Below are 21,562 nucleotides of genomic sequence, written 5' to 3'. Positions count from 1 at the left end.
ATAAATTACAAAAGATTGGAGATGGAAAATAAACAGGGTGAGCAACCAGCTGGAGTTAGCTTTTGATGGATGGTGACCGGGGCAGAGAGTGATCGAGCTTGGTGTGGGTGCTGGATGCAAAAAGAAAAAAGTGGGGAAGAGAGATGGTGGTTTGTGGTGATCACTATCTTCTCACTTCTTAGCAAAAAATTGTTTAAAAGTCTAGAAATATTATGGTCTAGGATAATGTACACGCTCAAAAACTAAGACCGCCAAAATACCAATCTGTACTGGAGATGCATATCTCGATGGGTTTTATTGTCTCAGTATGTGGATTCTTATAATATTCACTCCGCATGACCAATCCCAAGCTAATGTATAGTACATAGGGCCAATCAGCAAACTAGCAAGCATTACTTCTTCCAAACAATAAACTAAATACCAGTTTGATTTTGGGATGTTGAACCAAACTACTGGTTGTTATTTAGTTTTGGCATCCATGAATGTGCGGACCATGCCTTGGATGCCTCAAATGATTCCCTCGTTTGTGCCAGCTCGATCAAGGTTTTGGATAACGAGCTAAGTCAACCCTTTCCGAGATTTTTTTTTCAAAATTGAGTTATTCTTATTTATTACAACCTCCTGTATCTTTTAAGTATAATAGAAGCATTTTCGTAACGAGCCACCAAACCAGCTTAACGAGTTTTTAGTCACATAAGCTCAATCCTCGTTCACACACGGAAATAAATTTTGGAGGTGCTTGAAGAAACACTCTCATTATATTACATGACTGGAAATAAATAGAAAGCTTTTACATCCCTTGGGACGTAAATTATAAATTACGATGCATCAAAATTTAGTACCTAAAATAAATTTTATATATAGTTCCCAAGTTGTAATTCAGTGCTCCCTTAGTCCACTACTAGGGAAATGACCTTCTTTACCAATTGTGAACACCCTTTAGTACCGGTTGTGCAACCGGTACTACTACTTCGGTACTAAAAAGGGATCTTTTAGTACCGGTTGAAATAATCGGTACTAAAGGGTATTAATTTTTTTTTAAAAAAAACAAATCCTGGCCTCCCTCCCCCGCCACCCCTCCGCCCAGCCCCCGCCGCCCACCCCCCACCCCCCCCCCCCCCCGCCCTCCGCTCGGTCGGCCCCCGCCGGCTACCAGCCTCCCCCCTCCCACCTCCAGCCGGCCACTTCCCGCGGATCCCGCCGCCACTCCCACCATCCCCGCCCGCCCGCCGCCGCCGCCTCACCTTACCCCGCCACTGCTCCTCACTGCCGGTGAGGGGTGAGTGGAGGGGGGAGGGGAGGGGAGGCAGAGGAGGAGCGGTGGGTGCTGAGGAGAGAGAGAGGAGGAGGAGGGGGGAAGACGGATGGATAAGAAACTAAGCGACGGTAGCGGGTAGCAAGGGGATCGGCAGATGGGAGCTCTTTAGTACCGGTTGGAGGCCCCAACCGGTACTAAAAGGGGTCACGAGGAACTGTATGTTAGACCCGGTACTAATGTGAGCATTAGTACCGGGTCAAAAACTAACCGGTACTAAGGGCTAGGACCAGTACTCAGTTTTCCAGTAGTGGTCTCTTGTAGCTACTCCCAATGATAATTATATAAAAAGTACATGCATATTTATATAAATTTGCAAGCACGGGAGTATCGTATACATAGTTAAGGGATTCCTTACCGTGAAGATGCTTCCTTCCTTTCCTTGCATGAATTTTTGCCCTACAAGTTGCCGTTCAAGTGGTAGGTTATATTTTTGTGTATGACTGATGAAATGAGCTAACATTTAACAATTAACTCGTGTATATTATTATAATATACACTATGACTCCCAAGTTGTAATTACTATGATATAACATAAAATATTAGGTGGGCCCTATATGACTAATTTTGCATTCCAGCTAGGTCTTGCTTACTGGCTTAGGGCCTCATTTGGCATGGTCTGGCTTACAAGTTACATGCGGAACAAAACATTACCGCGAGCTTGTCTAGAATCTAAGCCAGTAACTAAACCAACCACGGCCTAGGGTAATCGCACTAGGAAATTATTATGAGATAATTCTCTATTTGACATCAGAAAATCTATTAGTTCCTTTCTTGACCCTTAAAAAATTCCAGTTCCCTATTTGATACCGAGTTTAACTTTCGTTTCTTATATGACACTATGTTAGATTTTCCATCCCGGAACCGTTAAATGCCCTGCGAAAAGATGATTTTGCCCCTGTGAGCCCCACCACCCTTCCCCCTCCTCTCCTCCTCCCCTTCTCCCTCCTCTGCTCCACATCGTCGCGTCTGCTGCCCTAAACAACGCGCTCCTTGCCATCATCTTCGCCCTCGGCGTTCTCATGGGCAACTTCTGGCACGACTTCACCAACATGCTTGTGCCCCTAGTCATCGCGTCGCGGCGGTATGGTGGCGAGGTTCAGTTCCTGATCACCAACATGCAGCCGTGGTGGCCAGTGGCGTACAAGACCATCCTGCACGGCCTGTCCAAGTACGACATCGTGGATCTCGACACTGACGTCGCACGCGTCCGGTGCTTCCCGCATGTCACCGTCGGGATCCACCAACACAACGACCTGAGCATCGTTCCCACCGGACGGCCGCCTTACCATGCCCGACTTCACCCAGTTCCTGCGCGAGGTCTACGCGCTCCCGCGCGGCGCGCCGGCGAGCCTGGTCCAGGAGCCGAGCAAGAGGCTGCGTCTGCTACTGGTCCACCGGGGGCACAGCCGCCGAATCATGAACGAGCAGGAGGTACTGCAGGCGGTAGAGGTGGCGGGGTTCGAGATCGAGGCGGTGGTGATGGATCTCCGGCGGTGGTGACCGTTGGGTTCTACTTGGGTCAGATCCTAGCGCCGAACCCGCCGGCCAGCTTGCCCCAGCATTGCGGCCTCCCGCGGGGGCACAGCGGATGGTGGCGCCCGGCCTCCCACTGTGGCGCGTGGCCTCCCGGGGGCACGGCGGCGCACGGCCTCCCGCGGGGGCACGGTGGCTGGCGGTGCCCAGCCTCCCAAGGGCCCGCCGGGGCCAACAAGGCTTGGCCTCCTGCAGGGACACGGCAGCCGGCAAGCCGGTGTAGAGGAGAGGGAGAAGGAGAGGAGAGAAGGGAGAAAGGTGGTGGGACCCGCAGGGGCAAAATCATCTTTTCACAGGTCATTTAACGGTTCACGGATAGAAAATCCAACAGAGTGTCATATAAGGAATGAAAGTTGAACTTGATGTTAAATAGGAAACGAAAATTTTTTGAGGATCAAGAAAGGAACGAGTAGTTTTTTTAGTGTCAAATAAGAAATTCTCTCGATTATTATCCACGCTTTGGACAAAAAAGAATCAACGCCTTCCAATTTTGAAGCCAGTAATCTTGCAGCTGTTATTTCTATGCCAGCAATCCACAAACGTAGTAGTGTGACTGTGTGAGACAAATCAGAAAACTTTTTCAGTGACATTCAGAATATCAGATTTTTTAAGTCCCTAAAATTACTATAACTTGTATGGTTTGATTTGTATCTTGTGATGATTTGAAATTTATCCATAAAACTCATAAAACCTACAAATGACATGTTTAATAAACTATTAATTTTAATGATTATATTGTCATTAAATTACTAAAATCACGAGTATTCAGAGGGTCATTTTCCTTATAGGTGTCTGCCACCGGCAGTAGGTAGGTCGGCCGTCCTACCTCGCCCTATTGCTGAGTCCACCACTGTAGTGGTTTCGTTTCCTAAATTAAGTTGCAGCAAAAAGTATCTACTATTTTACAAACTCAAATCGAATTCGAAACTGATGTAGCGCGTGGTCTATCAGACAAATAGAAAATATATATGTGCTATTAGAATTATTTTTTCCATCATCATAAATCCATGTATTCACATTCAAACTTTTTTGAGTTTTCCTTTCTGCAAACCACAAGAGTGGACACTTACATACACAACACATGCACATTCACCCTTTATGAATACACGCACGCAAACTCTACTTTTATGAGCATCTTCGAAGGATTGAATCCGCAAATCTTGAAATTCATGAAGTTATCATAGATGCCTCGTTATCGGTTGGCGCATCCTTATCACTAAAAGAATAATATTGTTAATTCCTGAAATAAATCAAGGAAAGTTCGAGCACCCCATGCGTTAAGAATATGAACTTAGATGGGCAAGTTCCACCATATGAAACCTAACCAACCATGCTATGCAAGCTCCCGTTTGCAAACTTGTTTGCATTTGTAATTGAAAAAAAACACAGACATAAATGTTCACAACCACACATGCAAAAAAAATGTAACGCAGATCATCAGTAAAAAAAGACACTTTAAGGTAAAGTTCCGTTGCCTTGCACGAATTTTTCCATGTGTATGTGGAAATGGAAACTGATTCACACAGCTATTTCAAGCGCCGCCTCTCCCTGCACCTCTCGATTGTTTTTTTCCCTGAACGTTCGTGTGCCATCCAACGGCAAAAACATCCTCAGATCCTGACCCCTTCGCTTCAGCCGCCGGCTGGCCACGGTCACCGACCGCACGAATGCACCATGCGCCGGCGGCGGCGGCGATTACTGGGTAGTAGCAGTAATATGCCTTTACGCCGCCTGTTCACCGGTCTGGCCCGCTCCCACTTCACACCGACTTCCTCTCCACGGCCTCACAGTCACCGATGGTTTCTCTCCCCCACCCCCTAAAAAATGGTTCATTCTGTTGATTTCTCTACGGCACAGTCCTTGTCTTCAGAAGAAAATATGTCAAATGTTAACTGAATTTTCAAAAAAAATTGAGTTAATGAGTCTATTTTTATACTTTTAAGTATCGTCAGTTTCCGTAGATTCCAGTAACTTTGTCTTGGACATGCGTATTAATTTCTAAGAAAGAAAAGAAAGCTTGTATCCATATCAACATATGTCATATGAGTGCTGCGGATGAAAGGGCATACGTACTGCTATGCATTTCGATGCTGTGGGTGGAAATAATTTTTCTTTTATGTTTCAACTTTAGATGAGATGCCACTTGGAGCAAAGCAAACTAAAGTTTATTACCTGATTTAAGCACATTATCCTGTTCACGGCATTGCTCATTGTTGTGTGCCAATTGTCTTCATCTTTGTGCATGGGAACTATGTTTGATTCGGCATACATCGTAATGTCTAATTCTATATACTATGCTTGCTGACAATCTTTGGTTCTGAACTAGTTGGAGAGTTCAGACCTGATAATTGTATTAGCTGATGTATATTTTGCTATCATTTAATTACTCATGAGAAAACCTTGCTGACCGCCCTCATGTGTCTTTTCCTTGTCATGGGGCAAGTAGAAAGGTGAAAGGCTTTGTGAAGTGATGCAATGCCTAAAAGTTGAGGAATGTTGAATGTAGGGTGTGGAGTCTAGCTCTTTGATGGTCTTTGAGTGATGTAGTGCCTAAAAGTTGAGGAATGTGAAATTGTGAATGCAGGCCGCGTGGAGTCTAGCTCTTTGATGATGTTGGCCAATAAGCCTGGAAATAAGCATGGGGATCTCAATCTGCTTGACTATGTCACGCTTAAAGGGTAACTAGAATTGACCGATACAAATACGTGTAGCAGTTGAAAAGGAGATGGAAAGCTAACCAAGTCTATGTTGTCAAAAACAGAAAACAACAGCTAGTTATTTCTGGTGTCCACTGAAAAAGATGGATCCCAGGGACAGTAGTTCAGTGGCATAATCAGTATTACTAACTCAAATCTTTCACACTATAGAGCCACTTCACCTCTCTTTTTGAGATACTGTGGCCGCCTTTAAGGTAAAATAAGCACAGTGGTTGACGATTTAGAGCATTTTAGAGAATTCATGTAATAGCTTCTGAACTCTTGCATATTGAGTATGGATTGCTGTTTGGGGGGCAGTAAGGATCGTACATGGCCTTTATATTGTAAACGAAAAGAAGACTTCAGGTCATTTCTTTCAGTTTTTATATGCATTTTCTATTTGTTCATGTTGCCCAAAAAACGTACAAATATTCAAAACATAAACTCCTTCAATCTAAAAGATTTAAAATTAAACCCTACAGATAATGATCAAAGTTCCTACCGATCAATCACAGTTGCTCTGCAAGCACTGATTGTATCCTGAACTAAATTACATCCGATCCAAGTCACTATCGCTTATGCATGATTCATGATTGACCTTTTGTGCTTGTCTCTTCACTTTCTCAAATAGGAGAAGTTTCAAACCAGATACAGATGAAACCACTAACTTTTGGCTCAAAGCAGCTGTCAAAAGGGCTTTGCCGCATCGGATACACCGTCATCATCTGGATAATTTCGTCAGACACAGACATGACAACTACAAACAGAGATGATGACAAAGCGTTGCTGGTTTATATGAAATAAGGAACGTAACAAAGCAAATCAAGAAGAAAGGATGGTAAAAGTTTCCTAATAGCTGTAGATCCAGGACTCCACCCTATGAATTACTGTCATATCTATTCTTGTTTAAAACTGTCTCCTTAGCAACCATCCAACATGCCTTGTGTTCATAAATTAATTTTCTTCAAAATTTTGGCACAACTGTGTTCGCTTGTGTGTAGATAAAATTTCTTGGAATTGGTCGTACCAGGAGTGATGCAAAATGTGCAAAACTTTAATTGGAACTAAAAAACTATGTAAAATATGATGCCTGGAACTGAAAAACAGCTGTATTATTTTAAAATATAAATAACTAGATTTAAATAAGATGTTGGTGTTTGACTTCTTAAACCTATGCTACAAACTTCTATACAAATAAAAATAGATTTGTATTGCAATATAGAATAAGAAGGTTTTTATTTATGAGAAGTTATGGTGCTTGCTTCCTACTGTATTTTCAGATTCATCTCTTTTTTTTCAGTAGCAAAGCAAATAGAAGGATTTTGTTGATTTGGATTTGTTTTCAAACAGAACTTGGTTTTACAACACACACCAGAAGCTGATTCAGCCTAGCCTATATGTATGGCTAGTTTATGGGTGGTGCAATATGGAAATTAAATTTCCTTCCAGAGTCCTTTGACGTAGGAATCCAAGTGGATTGTCATTATTCAATGGAGCAATTTGCATCAAGTTAGGCTACCTGACCAATTCAAGCCCACAAAATACCAGATAAACAATTAAGTTTGGCCTCACCTAAAAGTTTGGAAATAATAAGACACCAAGTAGCAACCAAAAGATGAAATTTGGACGTATTATGGACCCTGTCAAAGCTTCAAAGTTTGATAAAGACATCAGGGTCCCTTCCTCCTCTTTGCTTCTTTTCCCACTCTAGTCTGCCAGTCACACCATATTAACAAATTAATTTGTATGTTATGAAGTAATCATGCATATTCATACTACGAATAGCCTAATTGATATGCATTACTTTTTTGTTTCAAAGTTATTTCGTTGTTGATCTTTTTTTACATAAAGCTTTAGCTGTAGCTTATCATTTCAACTATGGCAATTGAATATCTTGGCTTCCTCGTTCAGTTAAATCTGAATGCATTTTTTAGCCCTACTTGGGACCCATGTATATTTTGAAGTTCTTTGGGAAATTGTGTTCTTCCATGTGAAATGTCTGCAAATCCCTTATGAAATCCCATGTTGCAAATTATTGATGTCTAATGCAAGGTACAATGGTACACACGAAACACTACTAATATGGCATGGCACCTACAAAATATGCCGATCTAGCATACCATATACCACTATTATGCTACTGTGGATCACGAGCCACACCATCTCACTATTGTGCTCAATAAAGGTCTAGGAAAATGGCTGAAACAAAGAAATGAGGATGGATTTATGAAACTAACCCATCAAACCCTTCAGTTTTGGACTCCTGATTGCATTCATCGCAATATGATAACTAGCCTACAACAGCATAGCTAGCTAGGATATTTCTAAAAGTGATTAGGGGGTAGCAGACTCTAGCAGTATACTCCTATTGCTTAACTTCATAATAATATGATATTTGCATGTTGCCTGATTTTTTATTAAATCCAACTCACTTTTAAAGTCCCTTGTCAGATAGAGATTAGCAGGTCGTTTGATTGAATGCTGATCTTAATATATGATATATGTGAAACATATAGTGTCCTAGTCTTTCTTGTATGTCTCTGTCAGGTCGGACAAAAATAAACAGATGCATGTACCCTGGACGAGACGTTAACAGAACACTAGACTGTAGGTCACTTTCAGGTTGAAAATCCTGATAAAAGATGTGTGCAATTAGTCGTGGATCATTGATATTAAAAGTTAATATGCGTGAAAATCTATGTGCACGCTAAAAAAAAGTCTAGTTTCAACTGGATCTGACGACATTAGTTATATGGGACTCTCGGGGAGAAAAGAGAAACACTGTTCTGAAAATTGTGGACAAGGTTCAGTTTCACCATTTATAATCACTGTATTTGGTTGGATGTCAAAAAGAGAACGTAACACCATGAGCTCTAGAGAATAAGGTCTAATTATGCCTAGGTAACTAGACTATTTACTGTCCTCGGATTGAACTACCAAAAGGTTAAAAAGAAGACAACAAGAGAGATTGGCCTGGTTTGGAATGCAGAAAATGAAAATTATGTCTTGTACAACAGGAAAGCACCATGTCAAGAATTACTATATATAGGAATAGATGCTTGCATAATTCACATGAAAAAACACACAACCATATGAACAGAGCATACTAGGTTCCGTCAATGAATTGGTGCCTGCTTTTCATTCTCTCCACACATTATTGTCCTTCCAAGTTTTTGTCCAGTCCGTGTTCCAAATAGGCTTTACTTTCTGTCTAGCCCGGACTACTTGGTCAAGACCAAGAAGTATTGTCAGACCCTATATATGTTAAAATTTTGGATCAGGACAGTATCAGCCAAAGTATATGAATTTAACTAAAAAAAGTCTGCAATTCCAGGCTTTATCTAGGCCTAAATAACACATATATATCAGGTTAATTAAGTCATGCCAGCATTGGTCGGGTCAAAGAATTTGCATCCTCTTCTTCAGCAGCTTCCATTTGTAAAGCTCCCAAGCGTCCAAGACACTACCCATCGAGATCCAAGAGCAACGCGTTCACTGTTTACACAAGCAACGAAAGCCATTTCCTCCTCCATCCTTCTTCCTCATACCTTGCTCCACACCCTTATTTATACTCTCTTCACCCACCTCATACCTGGCAGCGAAAGCGTTTCACCTTCACCGTACCTCCAACCATGGCGCTCAAGCGCAAGGCGTCTTCCGGCTTGGCCGACGACCTGATGATCTCCTGCGGCGGCGGCGACCACAGCCACGCGCCGCCGCCCCTTGCTACCGGCAACAGCAGCTTCGTGCCAGCAGCGGCGTCGTCGAGGGCGTCGTGGGCAGAGGCAGTGGGCGCGGCGGCGGCGGCGCAGCGGGGTCGGAAGCGGTTCGTCGGCGTGCGGCAGCGGCCGTCGGGGCGGTGGGTGGCCGAGATCAAGGACACCATACAGAAGATCCGGGTGTGGCTCGGCACCTTCGACACCGCCGAGGAGGCCGCGCGCGCCTACGACGAGGCCGCCTGCCTCCTCCGCGGCGCCAACACCCGCACCAACTTCTGGCCGCGGGCTGCGGGCGCCGCCGCCGCTGCTGCCACGTCGCTGCAACACCCGCCGCCGCCGCCGTCCGCGCTGCCCTCCAAGGTCACCAACCTTCTCCTCCTCCGCCTCAAGAAAGCACGCAGCAGTGCAGGCGCTGTTGCACAACAAGCGGCGCCTCCAGTGCAACACCGGCAAGCCCAGCAAGTGTACGGCGGCCAAGAGGAGTACAGCTTCCATGTCGACGACTTTCTTAGCTACGACGACAACAGCACCGGCGACGAGCTCCAAGCCGTGAAGCACGAGGAGGGGTCCAACTGCTCCCAAGAAACGGAGGACGACGGCGAGGAGGAGGAGGAGGAGGCGCCCCTGGACTTTGGGTTTATGGACAAGCAGCCATCGCCGGCCAGGGAGGCCGATGACGCGGCGGGGCTCTACTCGCCGTTCGAGGTTGTGGCGGACGAGCTCGGTGGCGCGGCGGACGTGGAGCCGTCGTCCGCTTATGGAGGCGAATCCACGGCGAGCGAGCCGTCCGGAGCGATCGACGAGGTGATGAAGAGGATGAAGTACGAGAGGAAACTTTCTGCGTCGCTCTACGCGCTCAGCGGGGTATCGGAGTGTCTCCGCATGCGCCTCGGCGACGGCGGCGATATCGGTACCGGGAGGCACGAGCTGGCGCTCTCCGGCCTGAGGGACGCGTGCAGGAAGCAGCAGCAAGAAGTAGTAGACGAGGGAGGCGTCAACGTCGTTGGCCATGACGAGAGCTCGAGCTGCAGCAACAGCGTCTCGTCGGAAGCGACAAGCTCGTCGCCGGAAGCAGCGAGCCCCCCGCAGGACGCGAAAGCTGTCGACAGCGACATGCTTCTGTGGAGCTCCCTTGATCTACCTCCTATTTGCTAAAGTTTATTGTTACGTTAATGATAAGCTTAATTAATTTATGATTGTAGTATTAGAGGTTGTCATATTGGTTTTATTTGCCGCATCTCGATAGTGAATGATATATGAGTAGCCCTTTTCCAGGCATAGCTTTGCTTACTTCCATAGCATTATCTACTCACTGCAGTGCAGGGAAGTGACGTTTTTGCTTCCAAAAGAAAAGGAATCAATAAGATCCCAATTTAACCAATCTTAGCTTAATTTTCATATACCGTTACAACATTTTCGCAATGTTCTTATAACAATTTTCATATCAGTTCATATTCAGTTATGTATGCTGCACTAACATTAGTCATTCTTAAAATTGTTTGGCTCAATACAAATAACGCCTTAATCAGTATCTATATTAATTTGCTTTATGTTTTCTGATGTTTCTATCCTATCGCCCGATTATCTTTACGGTATAAATTCCCGCTACTATAAACTATACGCGGCAATTATCTATAGAGAAGGCAAATTAAATGAAAAGCAGAAGCACTGTAATAAGAAAATATATAGAATATAAAGGGTACAGAGCACAAACTTAGTTGCATAACTACTTTTTTCCGAGGTCTCGACGGCTTGTCTCTCTCCATCCGATGAAAATTAAGTTGATTCTACTCTCTCACGGTAAAAACTATTCAGTGCACACCACTATTATGAGACTAATCTTAGAATACTAGCAAACCATGTTAGCCGCATTATTGAACATATTGACAACAACAATTACGAAAACAATTAACCATACACTAAGGCCATTGGCCTTATAAAGAAGTCAACATAATTTGACTATTTGACAACGTCATTACTACTCTAGGGCTAGCTTTTTTTTCTATGCAGTTCAGAACACAGGAAAGGTTAGTGCTTATGGTTTGCAAAGAAATTTGTTTTTGAGTTTCTACAATTATGTGCTTGAAGTACGCATGAAAACCTGGGAATAACGGACCATATGTGTCTTGGTCATGACCCTCAGATCAAGGAAAACAACGTTTACAATGGTTTTAAAGTACGTGATGTACTTTCCTTTAATATTTTACTTAAAAAATTAAATAGATTTACACATAATTAAAAAAATATCATAATAATTTCTTAGTACTTGGTCTCGTCAAATTGGTATTTTTATTATTTCTTTTTAGATACTTCACGATACCTGTACTTCTCTTGTTTCCACCGTTCGATTTCTCGAGATGGACTGCTCTTATTTTTACTAATCACTCTAAGATCTCTCTTTATATATTGACAAGTTCGCTAAAATCCACCTTTGCATCTTGGGATTTACTGCATTTTGTGCTGTCCCGGAAATGTTTTGTGGAGAGACAGTGGGCTAAGGTGAGCTCTGCATGCATGTGTATATGTGACCTCTGACCTGGTCAGGATATACCATTTGTGCCTTTGGATATTTTCTCCCCAAGAGGAAAAGGAAGTGCTGAGCTGCCTTCACACATATCTGTGTATTTATTTATCACTTTACGCAAAAACAAAGAATGTTCTGAGCACTTGATATGATTGAACACCAAAAAAAAATATCCAAGACTACATATGGCCTACTGCTCATAAGATTGATAGGCCTCATATCATAGGCCGGCCCGCCATGAAAAAGGTTCACAAACCAGCAGCTGGTGGCGGACAGCCCAAAGACACAGCCCAGCAGGACATCTTTTTTTATTGCCGCAGCCCAGTAGAACTCGGGCGCAGGGAATATGCACCATTCGGTGTGCAAAGCTTTATTTTGTTGCATGCCCTGCCTGGTTTCTTTTTTAAAAAAAAATGAAAACGAACTAGGAGAGCTTCGATTATATTAAAAAGAAGAATAAATTCAAACTGAGTCCATAACAAAGAAACAACACCACTGGTCGGTTGGATTGGAACATCAACCGGATCTCTCTCAACTCTGACCGGTCGGATTGGAACATTGACACGAGTCTCAACAAAAACTCCGCCCGGCCTGATTACTTCTTGTGCTAGAAAAACTTTGGGTAAAGCTAGTCAAAAAGCAGTCATAGAGATCTTGGAGAGATTTGTTCCTGGGCATCTAATGTAAGCAAGAAAAAATATGTAAATCATTGGACAAGAAGGGAGTACCCTGTCGCGTCTTATACACAAGTAGAATGCTCATCTTGTGATGCAGCGGCTAATAAGAAAAAATTATTTTTATTACCAAAAATAAAAGAAAAAATTCCATGTGTTAGTGGTTTAACCTTTACATCGAACCACGGTAGGCGTCAAAATTAACTTCAAATGTTGAAAATCATAGTAAGGAAGTAAAAAATCAGCAGGTTTATGTCAAAAAGAAACATATATACCATCCTACTAAAAAATGTTTTTGCAATGAAAAAATTGAAACAGTATAAAAATTATGGAACAGGTATGTGATGTTGCAATTAAAAATATATAGCAATATTTATATTATATTGCAATAAATATCTAATATGGCCATATATATATGTGCAACCTCCGTTGCAAGAGTTCGGCATGTATTGCAACATAAAAATATGTGTGTGCATTAAGGTGATTGTTTTGCCATATTCTAGTATGGCAGTAGTCCGAAAAATGGTTGTAACAAAAAAACATATTATTGGCACGAATGAAGTATTATTGTTGCCCATATGTTTACTATTGCTATTTTTATTGTGCATTCTCATTCTCATTGTGAAGAGAGGGGATAACACAAGATTATTAGCAAAACCTACGACAAAAGTAGCTCTAGTGTAGTGGTAAAGGACCGTCTATATGGTATGTCCTAAGTTTGATTCCAAAGGTAACAATTGTTATTATTTTGAATTCTAATTTTTTGCCACGGCATCGGCCCAATCTTTTAACCCCGCAAGTACTTACCACGGCCGCCAATGGATTAGCATATTGTGGCAGTTGGTAGATATATTGACATGATTTTGATCCTATTGCAATAATTTTTCACCGTTGTTGAAATACCAAGTTTCCAGTAGTTTGCAGGAGGTGTGTACTGATTGGGGGAAGTGGGCCACCTCATCAGTGACCGCCTTTCAGATGAACAAAGTATACGGTGGACTGATGGTGCCTCCACTTGGCGCGCCCCGGTCTGTTCCTAGGGGTGTAAGCGGGCGCAGGAATGCCTGCCAGCCTGCTAGGCCCTCCTGCGAAAATAGCAATAGCGGGCTCTGCAGACACCCTGCATGTTGCAACGCCGGTTTAAGCGGACGAGCCTGCAAAGACCAGCAGGTTTTAGTGGACGAACCTGCAAGGTCTGCGAACAGCCTGCCAAGGCACCGCCGACGGTAGCTTGGCCGAGCTCGGCCTCGGCGTCCTCGCCGCGGGTGGTGCAGAGTGCTACAGGTTGATCTTCACCAACTCGGTCCAATGACCGAGTCGAACCCCAATCTCGCGTCCTGATCGGGGACGTGCAACCAACTCATGGGTGCGGTCCTCGTCGCGCAGCGCTATAAAGAGAGAGGTGGGGCCGAGGAGGCACGCACGCCAAAGTTCGTCACCGTATCTCACTCGCCCACCTAACAAACCCTAGACCCGATCTACTAGGCGTTGTAGCGGCAGGAAGTTCCACCGCCACCTACGCCGTGCTGCTGCCGCCACACTTGCCGTCGACACCGCCGTCATCGCCCATGGCAACCCGATGGTCGGCGTCTCTAATCTCTCTCTATCTCTCTTTCTCCTTCTCGGTTATTCTTGATTAGCCGTAGGACATATTGATTTTAGCCTAAGGATCAAGTTAATTACCCGCTAGATTCACACCTAGAGATCCAAGTAATTCTATCAATGGTATCAAGAGCCTAACACTAGCGTCTAGATCTAGTCGGGAAGTTTTCGTCTCAGCAATTAGAAGGAGGGGATTTTGATCTCGAGTCAAAAACGGAAGAAAAATTTCAGAATTTTTTTTTCTAAGATTGCGGTCGCCAGATCCACCAACAACCGCCGGCGGCGCTCCGCCGCAAAACCTAAAGTGATGGTCGCCGGATCTCGAACCGGCGGCCACCAGTAGCTAACCCTAACCCTAAGCAGAAGGGGAAGTGAGAAGAGAAAGGGAAAGGGTCAGGAAGACTTACCTCGACATCCACCACTCACCGGATCCACTCCAGGAAGACCCTCTTGAGTCACCGACGTGGCTCACCGGCGCGGCCCAGAGCCACTAAGGGCGCCCACCCGCAGCGCCACTCGACGGCAGCGCGCTCACCATCGGGTGAACTCGTGTGCCGGCGAGGGGCCTACGGGGGGACCCACAGGCCTACCGAGGGAAAGCCTCGGGCCAGCGCTGCGCCGTCAGCCTTCTTCGTCAGTGCCGCTCTGCCACTCACTCGACGCTTGCTCGCACTCGCCACCGCCGCTCCCTCTCGCGGGGGAGGAGGTTGTTCCTCCAGAAGCAGCGCGCGACCATTCGATCGCGACGAACGGCTGAGATTCACCGGGCCAGCTTTCGGCCCAGGTGGGAGGTCGAATTGGCGGCCCAAGCCTAGGTTGCGGCCTGGGAGAGCGACGCGAGCGAACGCGCCAAGCAGGTCAAGCCACATTGTCGCGTGGGCCGGCAAGAACAGTAGACTTTTGGCCTGCCAGGCGAAGCGGCCGCTCGTGCCGGTTTGGGCCGGGCCGTTTCCTCGGGTGGGCTGAAAGCGCAAAAAAGATTGCACCCTTTTCTTTTTTTTCTTTTTCCAGTGAGAAATTGATTTATGGCTCAAATAAAATTAGTTTTGGGGAGTTTTTCCTGTGGGTAAAATCCACAAATTAAGTTTAAGGCTCAGTAAGCTTCCGCTGCATTAAGTTTGAGATAAGTTGAATTTTTAGCATTATTTTGTCAATTTATGCATTAAGTTAAGGATTTTAATCTATTTTTCTAATTGAATCGGAACCAACGGGGAAATTTAATTAGAAAATAAATAATTTTTCTGAGTATAATAATTTTATCTACTGACCAACATTGTTGATAAGATTATTATAGTAGTAAGTTTTATTTTATCATTATTGATTCTATTTCTGCCCAACAGTGATATAGAATTAATATTGAGAAGTTTCTTGTTTTAATTTGACCAACATTGAATTAACTCAATGTTTTTCTGAATTTTGTTTTCAGGCAATCCATTAAGTTATATCCCGTCCATAGAGCCCCTCAACGGAAGGAATTACAGCTCATGGCAAGAGAAGATTGAGATAGCGCTTGCGCTGTCAGACATTGATCTCGCACTAACGGCTGCGTGTCCCATTGCTCCTGAGGACCCTGTGAGGGTTGAAAATGAGAGCGATGACAATTTCACTGCCCGAGTACATGAGCATGCACCTGTTAGAATGAAGTACGATCTTGATCGTGCGCAGTGGGATCAGTCGAACCGCAAGTGCTTGATGGTGATTAAGAGCTCCATTGTGGAGGCAATAAGAGGAGCAATCCCAGAGCGTACCACTGCCAGGGAGTACCTAAGGAAGGTGGATAGCTCTTCAAAAGCTTATGTAAGCACTCTTATTAAGAGGCTTGTCACTGAGAAATACACTGGTGGAGGGGTAAGAGAGCATATATTGAGGATGAGCAACATGGCATCCAAGCTCAAGCCCATGGACATGGAGCTCAGTGATAAGTTTCTAGTCCATTTGATCTTTGCCTCTTTACCCAAGGAGTTTGAGGCTTTTTGTTGTTAATTACAACTCACAGCTAGACAAGTGGGGTATTGAAAAACTTATTGCCATGTGTGTGCAAGAAGAGGAGAGAATTAAGGGTTCATGTGGTGATTCTATCAACTACGTGGGGAAAAATAAGAAGAGGAATTGTAATTCTAAGCCACAAGGGAAACCTCAGTGGGACAATACCTTCTCTTCTAAGGCACATGGAAAGGCTCCACAAAATGATCACTATCAGAGATCAAACCATGAAGTGGTGGACAAGGACACTTGCAAGTGTTGCAAAACGAAGGGACACTATTAGAAGGATTGTATGGATTTCTTGAAGCATCTGTGTAAGAAAGGTGAGGATCTTATTACATTCGTAGATGAGTCCTTCTATTTAAGTTATGCAAAATCTACTTGGTGGATTGATTCAGGTGCAACTATTCATGTTGCAAATTCATTACAAAGATTCCATACGAGTAGGACCCTACAAAGAGGAGAAAGAACCATTAAGGTAGAAAATGGTGTCAAAGCTGAAGTCGAAGCTATTAGAGAACTCCCATTAGAATTAATTGATTGTTTTGTACTTCATCTACGAGATGTTCTCTATGTACCATCTTTGTGTAGAAATTTAATAAGTGTCTCACACCTAGACAGTGACGGATTTGCTTGTTACTTTGGTGATGGACAATGTAAGATTAAGTTTAATAACAAGTGTATTGGTCTTGCCTTCAGATAAGATGAGCTTTATTTGCTATCACTTGGTGAGAATCTGAATGTTGTAAGCACTGAGAATGTGAACACCTCCTCGCCTATGAATGTAAGAAATAAGCGGAAAAGAATTGATGACGTACCTCCAAAATTATGGCACTATCGTTTATCGTTTAGGCCATGTTTCGAGGAGGAGAATTGAATGATTAATTAAGGAATCAATTCTTCCACCCTTAAAATTTTAAGATTTAGAGCAATGCACTAATTGTATTAAGGGAAAGTATGTTAAGAAAATTAAGAAAGACGCTAAATGAAGTGCAAGAATTTTAGAAATAATTCACACAGACATCTGTGGTCTATTTCCTGTGATATCTGTGGATGGTTATGATTCATTCATAACATTCACAGATGATTATTCACATTATGGCTATATTTATCCAATTAAGGAACAATCAGAAGCATTGGATAAATTTAAGATATTTAAGGCTAAAGTGGAAAATCAGCATAATTTAAAGATTACGATAGTAAGATCCGATCGGGGGGCAATACTATGGTCAACATAACTCATGTGGGCAAGTTCCTGGACCTTTTGCATGGTTTCTACAAGAAAATGGCAAAGTTGCCCAGTACTCCACACCGGGCGAGCCTCAGCAGAACGGAGTAGCTGAAAGATGCAACCGTACCTTAATGGATATGGTAAGAAGTATGATAAGTTACTCCACTTTACCAATTAATTTGTGGATGGAGGCATTAAAAACCGTCATTCACGTTCTTAATCGGATTCCCATTAAGTCGGTGTCTAAAACACCATATGAGTTGCGGAAGAAGAGAGCCCTCACTGAACTATTTGCGTGTGTGGGGCTATCTGGTTGAGGCTAAAGTATTTAACCCAAACATTCGGAAACTAGATCCTAAGATATTCGGTTGCCATTTCATTGGCTATCCAGATAAGTCAAAAGGTTATCGTTTCTATTGTCCTAACAGACATACTAAGTTTGTAGAAACGAGACATGCTGTCTATTTGGAGGATGAGATGATTAGGGGGAGCATGGTAGCCTAAGAAATTAACCTTGAGGAGAAGCAAGTATACGTACCCACTCCGATGATTCAGGAACCGTTTTTCTCGATACCTGTTGTTGCTGCACCGACAATGTAGGACACTGTGGTAACATCACCTGTTGTTAGTTCTTCCGTGGCAACAACAAATGAAGATAAGGAACTTATCCTTCAGTATCCTATAAAACATGTTGTCACACATGAGGAAGAGCTGCAACAGCCCCATATGGAAGATGCGCCAAATGTTGAGGCCCCCAGAAGGTCTCAAAGAATTAGAAAACCAACTTTTTTTGATGACTACGAAGTCTATGTTAGTGAACAAGTTCAAATGGAGGGAGATCCCACCTCACTTGAAGAAGCCATGAGAAGCGCTCACTCATCGAAATGGCTTGAAGCTATGGAAGATGAAATGAGATCTATGAGTAGCAATAAAGTTTCAGATTTAGAAGAAATTGCTAAAGGAGCCAAGAAAGTAGGCTGTAAATGGGTTTACAAAATAAAATGTGACTCCAAAGGGAATGTGGAAAGATATAAAGCGTGACTTGTGGCAAAAGACTTCACACAGAGAGAAGGAATAGATTATAATGAGATATTTTCTCTAGTCTCATGTAAGGATTCTTTTAGAATCATAATGGCTTTAGTGGCGCACTATGACTTGGAATTACATCAGATGGATGTAAAGACGGTATTTCTCAATGGAGATTTATATGAAGATGTTTAAATGGCATAACCCAAAGGTTTTGTCATGAAAGGAAAAGAATATATGGGATGCCGCTTAAAGAACTCCATTTACAGATTAAAACAAGCCTCTAGACGATGGTATTTGAAATTTGATGAAATAATAAGAAAATTTGGGTTTAATGAGAATAAGGAGGACAACTACGTTTATGCAAAGTTCAAGAATGGGAAATTCATTTTCCTCGTCCTGTAAGTAGATGACATCTTACTCGCTAGTAGTAATGTTAATCTGCTATTGGAGACGAAGAAGTTTTTTTTTCCTCGAATTTTGATATGAAAGATCTCGGTGAACCTTCATCCTTCATTCGTTTTAGGAATTGAAATTCACCAAGATAGAAGAAAAGGAGTTTTAGGATTATCGCAAAAGGCATACTTGGAATAATTAGATTACCTAGCTGGCTGATGCGCGTGGCTTGCGGACGCCTGCAGACAGGCCCGCTTGCATCCTTACTGTTCCTGAGCTTCGCCCCGGTTCAGGCCCGGTCCCGAGAATTTTGTGGCCTGGAGCGAAACTAAAAGAGGGATCCTATACTATAAAAGTAGTAAAGGCAGTAATAATTATAATAAAACATTTAAAGCATGTGTCCAAAGCTAACATTCATATCAAGCAATTTATATTACATCAAAAATTTCTTCTAACATTTCTAAATGTGAAGTCATTGATGATGGCATCAATATCGATCTAATCCAAAAGGAGGCAAGTTATTAGATGGGATCGACTTAATCAAATTATTAGTAAATTATATAAGTTACAGTACAAATGAATTTTGAACTTCGAAAATCAATGGAGGGGGTAAGTTTGTGTTACCTATTTTACTTCTAGCCATGGCTCGGTGGCTGCCTGTGGTGTTTCCGCGTTTGTCGGCGTCGGACAGTCGGAGGCGAGTTCCTGGAGATCAGATCCCAGATCAGGCAGAGGGAGCGGTCTCGGGCCTGTTCGCTTCAGCTTATAAGCCGGCTGAAAAGCTGAAACGGCTGATTTGTTGTGAGAGGAAAATACTGTTTGGTGGCTGATAAGCCGGCTGAAGCAGCTGGAGGATACAGGCATACAGGCACCGCACAGCCAGGCCGTTGCCCGTCAAGCGTCACCGGCGGCGGCACTCATCGCGTCAGGGACTCAGGGTTTCGGCGGAGGCGCGCACAGAGCTGCAGAGGAGGTGAGGAGTCGCGACTCGCCAGTCGGGCGTCAGGCGTCATGTGAGGGCTCAGGCGTCAGGGTTTCGGCAGCATGCGAACAGTCATCGATGATTCATGATCGATCCGTTCGTCAGTTTGTGCCTTCGTGGATTTAGATGCTGCAGCCTATGGGCCTGGCCCAACTGATTAACTGAACGTCTGAAGTCTGAACCACGCAAGTAAGCAAGCAGGAGCTCAATACCCTATACGTATGTATACATGAGGATGGGCCCCTCCGTTTTTGGAGCCCAAGGCGACCGCACTGCTCGACCCCCCAGGGCCGTGCCTACCCCGGTCCTTTCTTGGCGCGCGCGAGCTCCACCGGGCTGCCGGCGAAGGGGCCGGCTAGGGCCGCTGGCGCTGGGGCGAGTCCGCTTGTGGAGGGCCGTTGGGCGACGCTGCCCACTACACGCCAGGCCTCACGGGCGCACGGCAACCCCTCTTGCGAGGTCAACAAGGAGTGAAGGATCGATTCCAGCTCGCCTCCGATGGATCTGGCGCTCCTTGAGAAGCCACTTCTTAGAATGGCACGTATATATTTACCACCAGAGAGATGTTCTACTAACAAATTTATCATTTTGTTCGACGTGGCACGTCAAGTCACCCTTCCACGCTAGAATCCGCTTGCCAAATGACCCCCATGCCCCTAGCCTTTATGCTCCTTGCGCACCGCTCTTCTCTCTTCGTCTCCCCCTCAGGACCCGCCGCCGTCACCTCCTCCGCCGGCCGTCAAGCCCGCTTCGCTGCTCACGGGTCACCGCCGTCATCGGGGTCGCGCCTCCGCCGGCGTCGATTCTGCTCCTCAGCCCCCTCAGCCTCTCGGCGGACGAGGCGCTTGTGCGCGGGGCACTCTATGCCATGCTCTTGGGCGCGCCCGTGGCGCCCGCGGACATGGCGCACCTAGCGGCCGCGGTGGTCGCCGGCGGGGAGAAGGCGCGGGCGACGAGGAGGAGGATGAGGCCAGCGGCGTCACCCGCTGCCACGGCCAAGGTAGATGGGGAACAAGCCGAGGATGAGGTCGAGGTTGGAGGTCGGGAGCACGGCCGGGAAGCCCCGTGGCGGGTCAGACGCCCGCACCAGCGTCCCCGTGGCGCGTGGGAAGCAGAAAGCTAAGGACACGGGAGTCATTTCGTGTGGCGATTCCAGCGTGGAGGGATGACTTGGCATGCCACGTCGGACAAAATGGCAAATTTGTTAGTAAAACATCTCTCTGGTGGCAAATATATAGGTACCATTCTAAAAGTGACTTGTCAAGGAGTGCCAATTATAAGGATGGCACCCGCATCCGACCCGCACTTTAAGTAGACCCGTTTCGCCCCGCCCCAGTCACCACGACGACGCCCGGGCGACGGTGACCGGTGCTACGAGCTTCCTGCGACTGCGAGGCAGCTGCTGGTCGATAGCAATCTGCATTCAGAGCATTGCCGTCATTGGTAGCAACTGAATCTAGCTAGGCTAGGCCCTCCCGGTGCCGCCGTCGTCGCTGCCATGCGTGCCGGCCCAACGAAATCCAAGAGTGGTGGAGGGTCGAAGGCGGGAGCCACTGCGCTTGCAGTACTGCAGGTTGGTTGACTGAATCGAATAGGTTCTACTAGAGGTGGTGGCGGTCGCAGGCTGCCGCGTCCTGATTGCCTGAATTCTGCCCCGTCTCTTCGGCGTCGTTTAGAGCTGTTTCCAGAAGCTCCATCATCGCCCTCTCATATGCAAACAAACAGCATGCGCAGCTGAATATTCCCGCTCCGTGCTCTCGAGACATTACACGCTTTTTTGTTATTGTTTTTCTAGGATAGAGACGTGATTTGCTTTTGCGCGAATTTTTTATTATTAGAGGTGTTTGGTTGAGTCAATCTCTTTGATCGTCACAAAAT

General features: G+C 44.9%; 1 protein-coding gene and 1 pseudogene across 1 annotated transcript; both read left to right on the top strand.

Annotated features, from left to right (window-relative positions):
- Nucleotides 1–8,936: 8,936 nt before the first annotated feature.
- On the top strand, nt 8,937–10,664 carry LOC117835265 (uncharacterized). Its single transcript, XM_034714631.2, has one exon. The coding sequence runs from the start codon at nt 9,180–9,182 to the stop codon at nt 10,419–10,421; it is 1,242 nt and encodes a 413-aa protein (XP_034570522.1). The 5' UTR covers nt 8,937–9,179; the 3' UTR covers nt 10,422–10,664.
- A 2,924-nt stretch (nt 10,665–13,588) lies between these two features.
- Nucleotides 13,589–20,807, top strand: LOC140221084 (uncharacterized; annotated as a pseudogene).
- The last annotated feature ends 755 nt before the right edge of the window (nt 20,808–21,562 follow it).

The sequence above is a fragment of the Setaria viridis genome, chromosome 9 (assembly GCF_005286985.2).
Source record: "Setaria viridis chromosome 9, Setaria_viridis_v4.0, whole genome shotgun sequence".
Classification (NCBI taxonomy): Eukaryota; Viridiplantae; Streptophyta; class Magnoliopsida; order Poales; family Poaceae; genus Setaria; species Setaria viridis.
This window is presented reverse-complemented; position numbering and strand designations above follow the sequence as displayed.

Coding starts and splice junctions, on each gene's coding strand:
- LOC117835265 (XM_034714631.2), top strand. CDS start 9,180: ATGGCGCTCAAGCGCAAGGCGTCTTCCGGCTTGGCCGACGACCTGATG.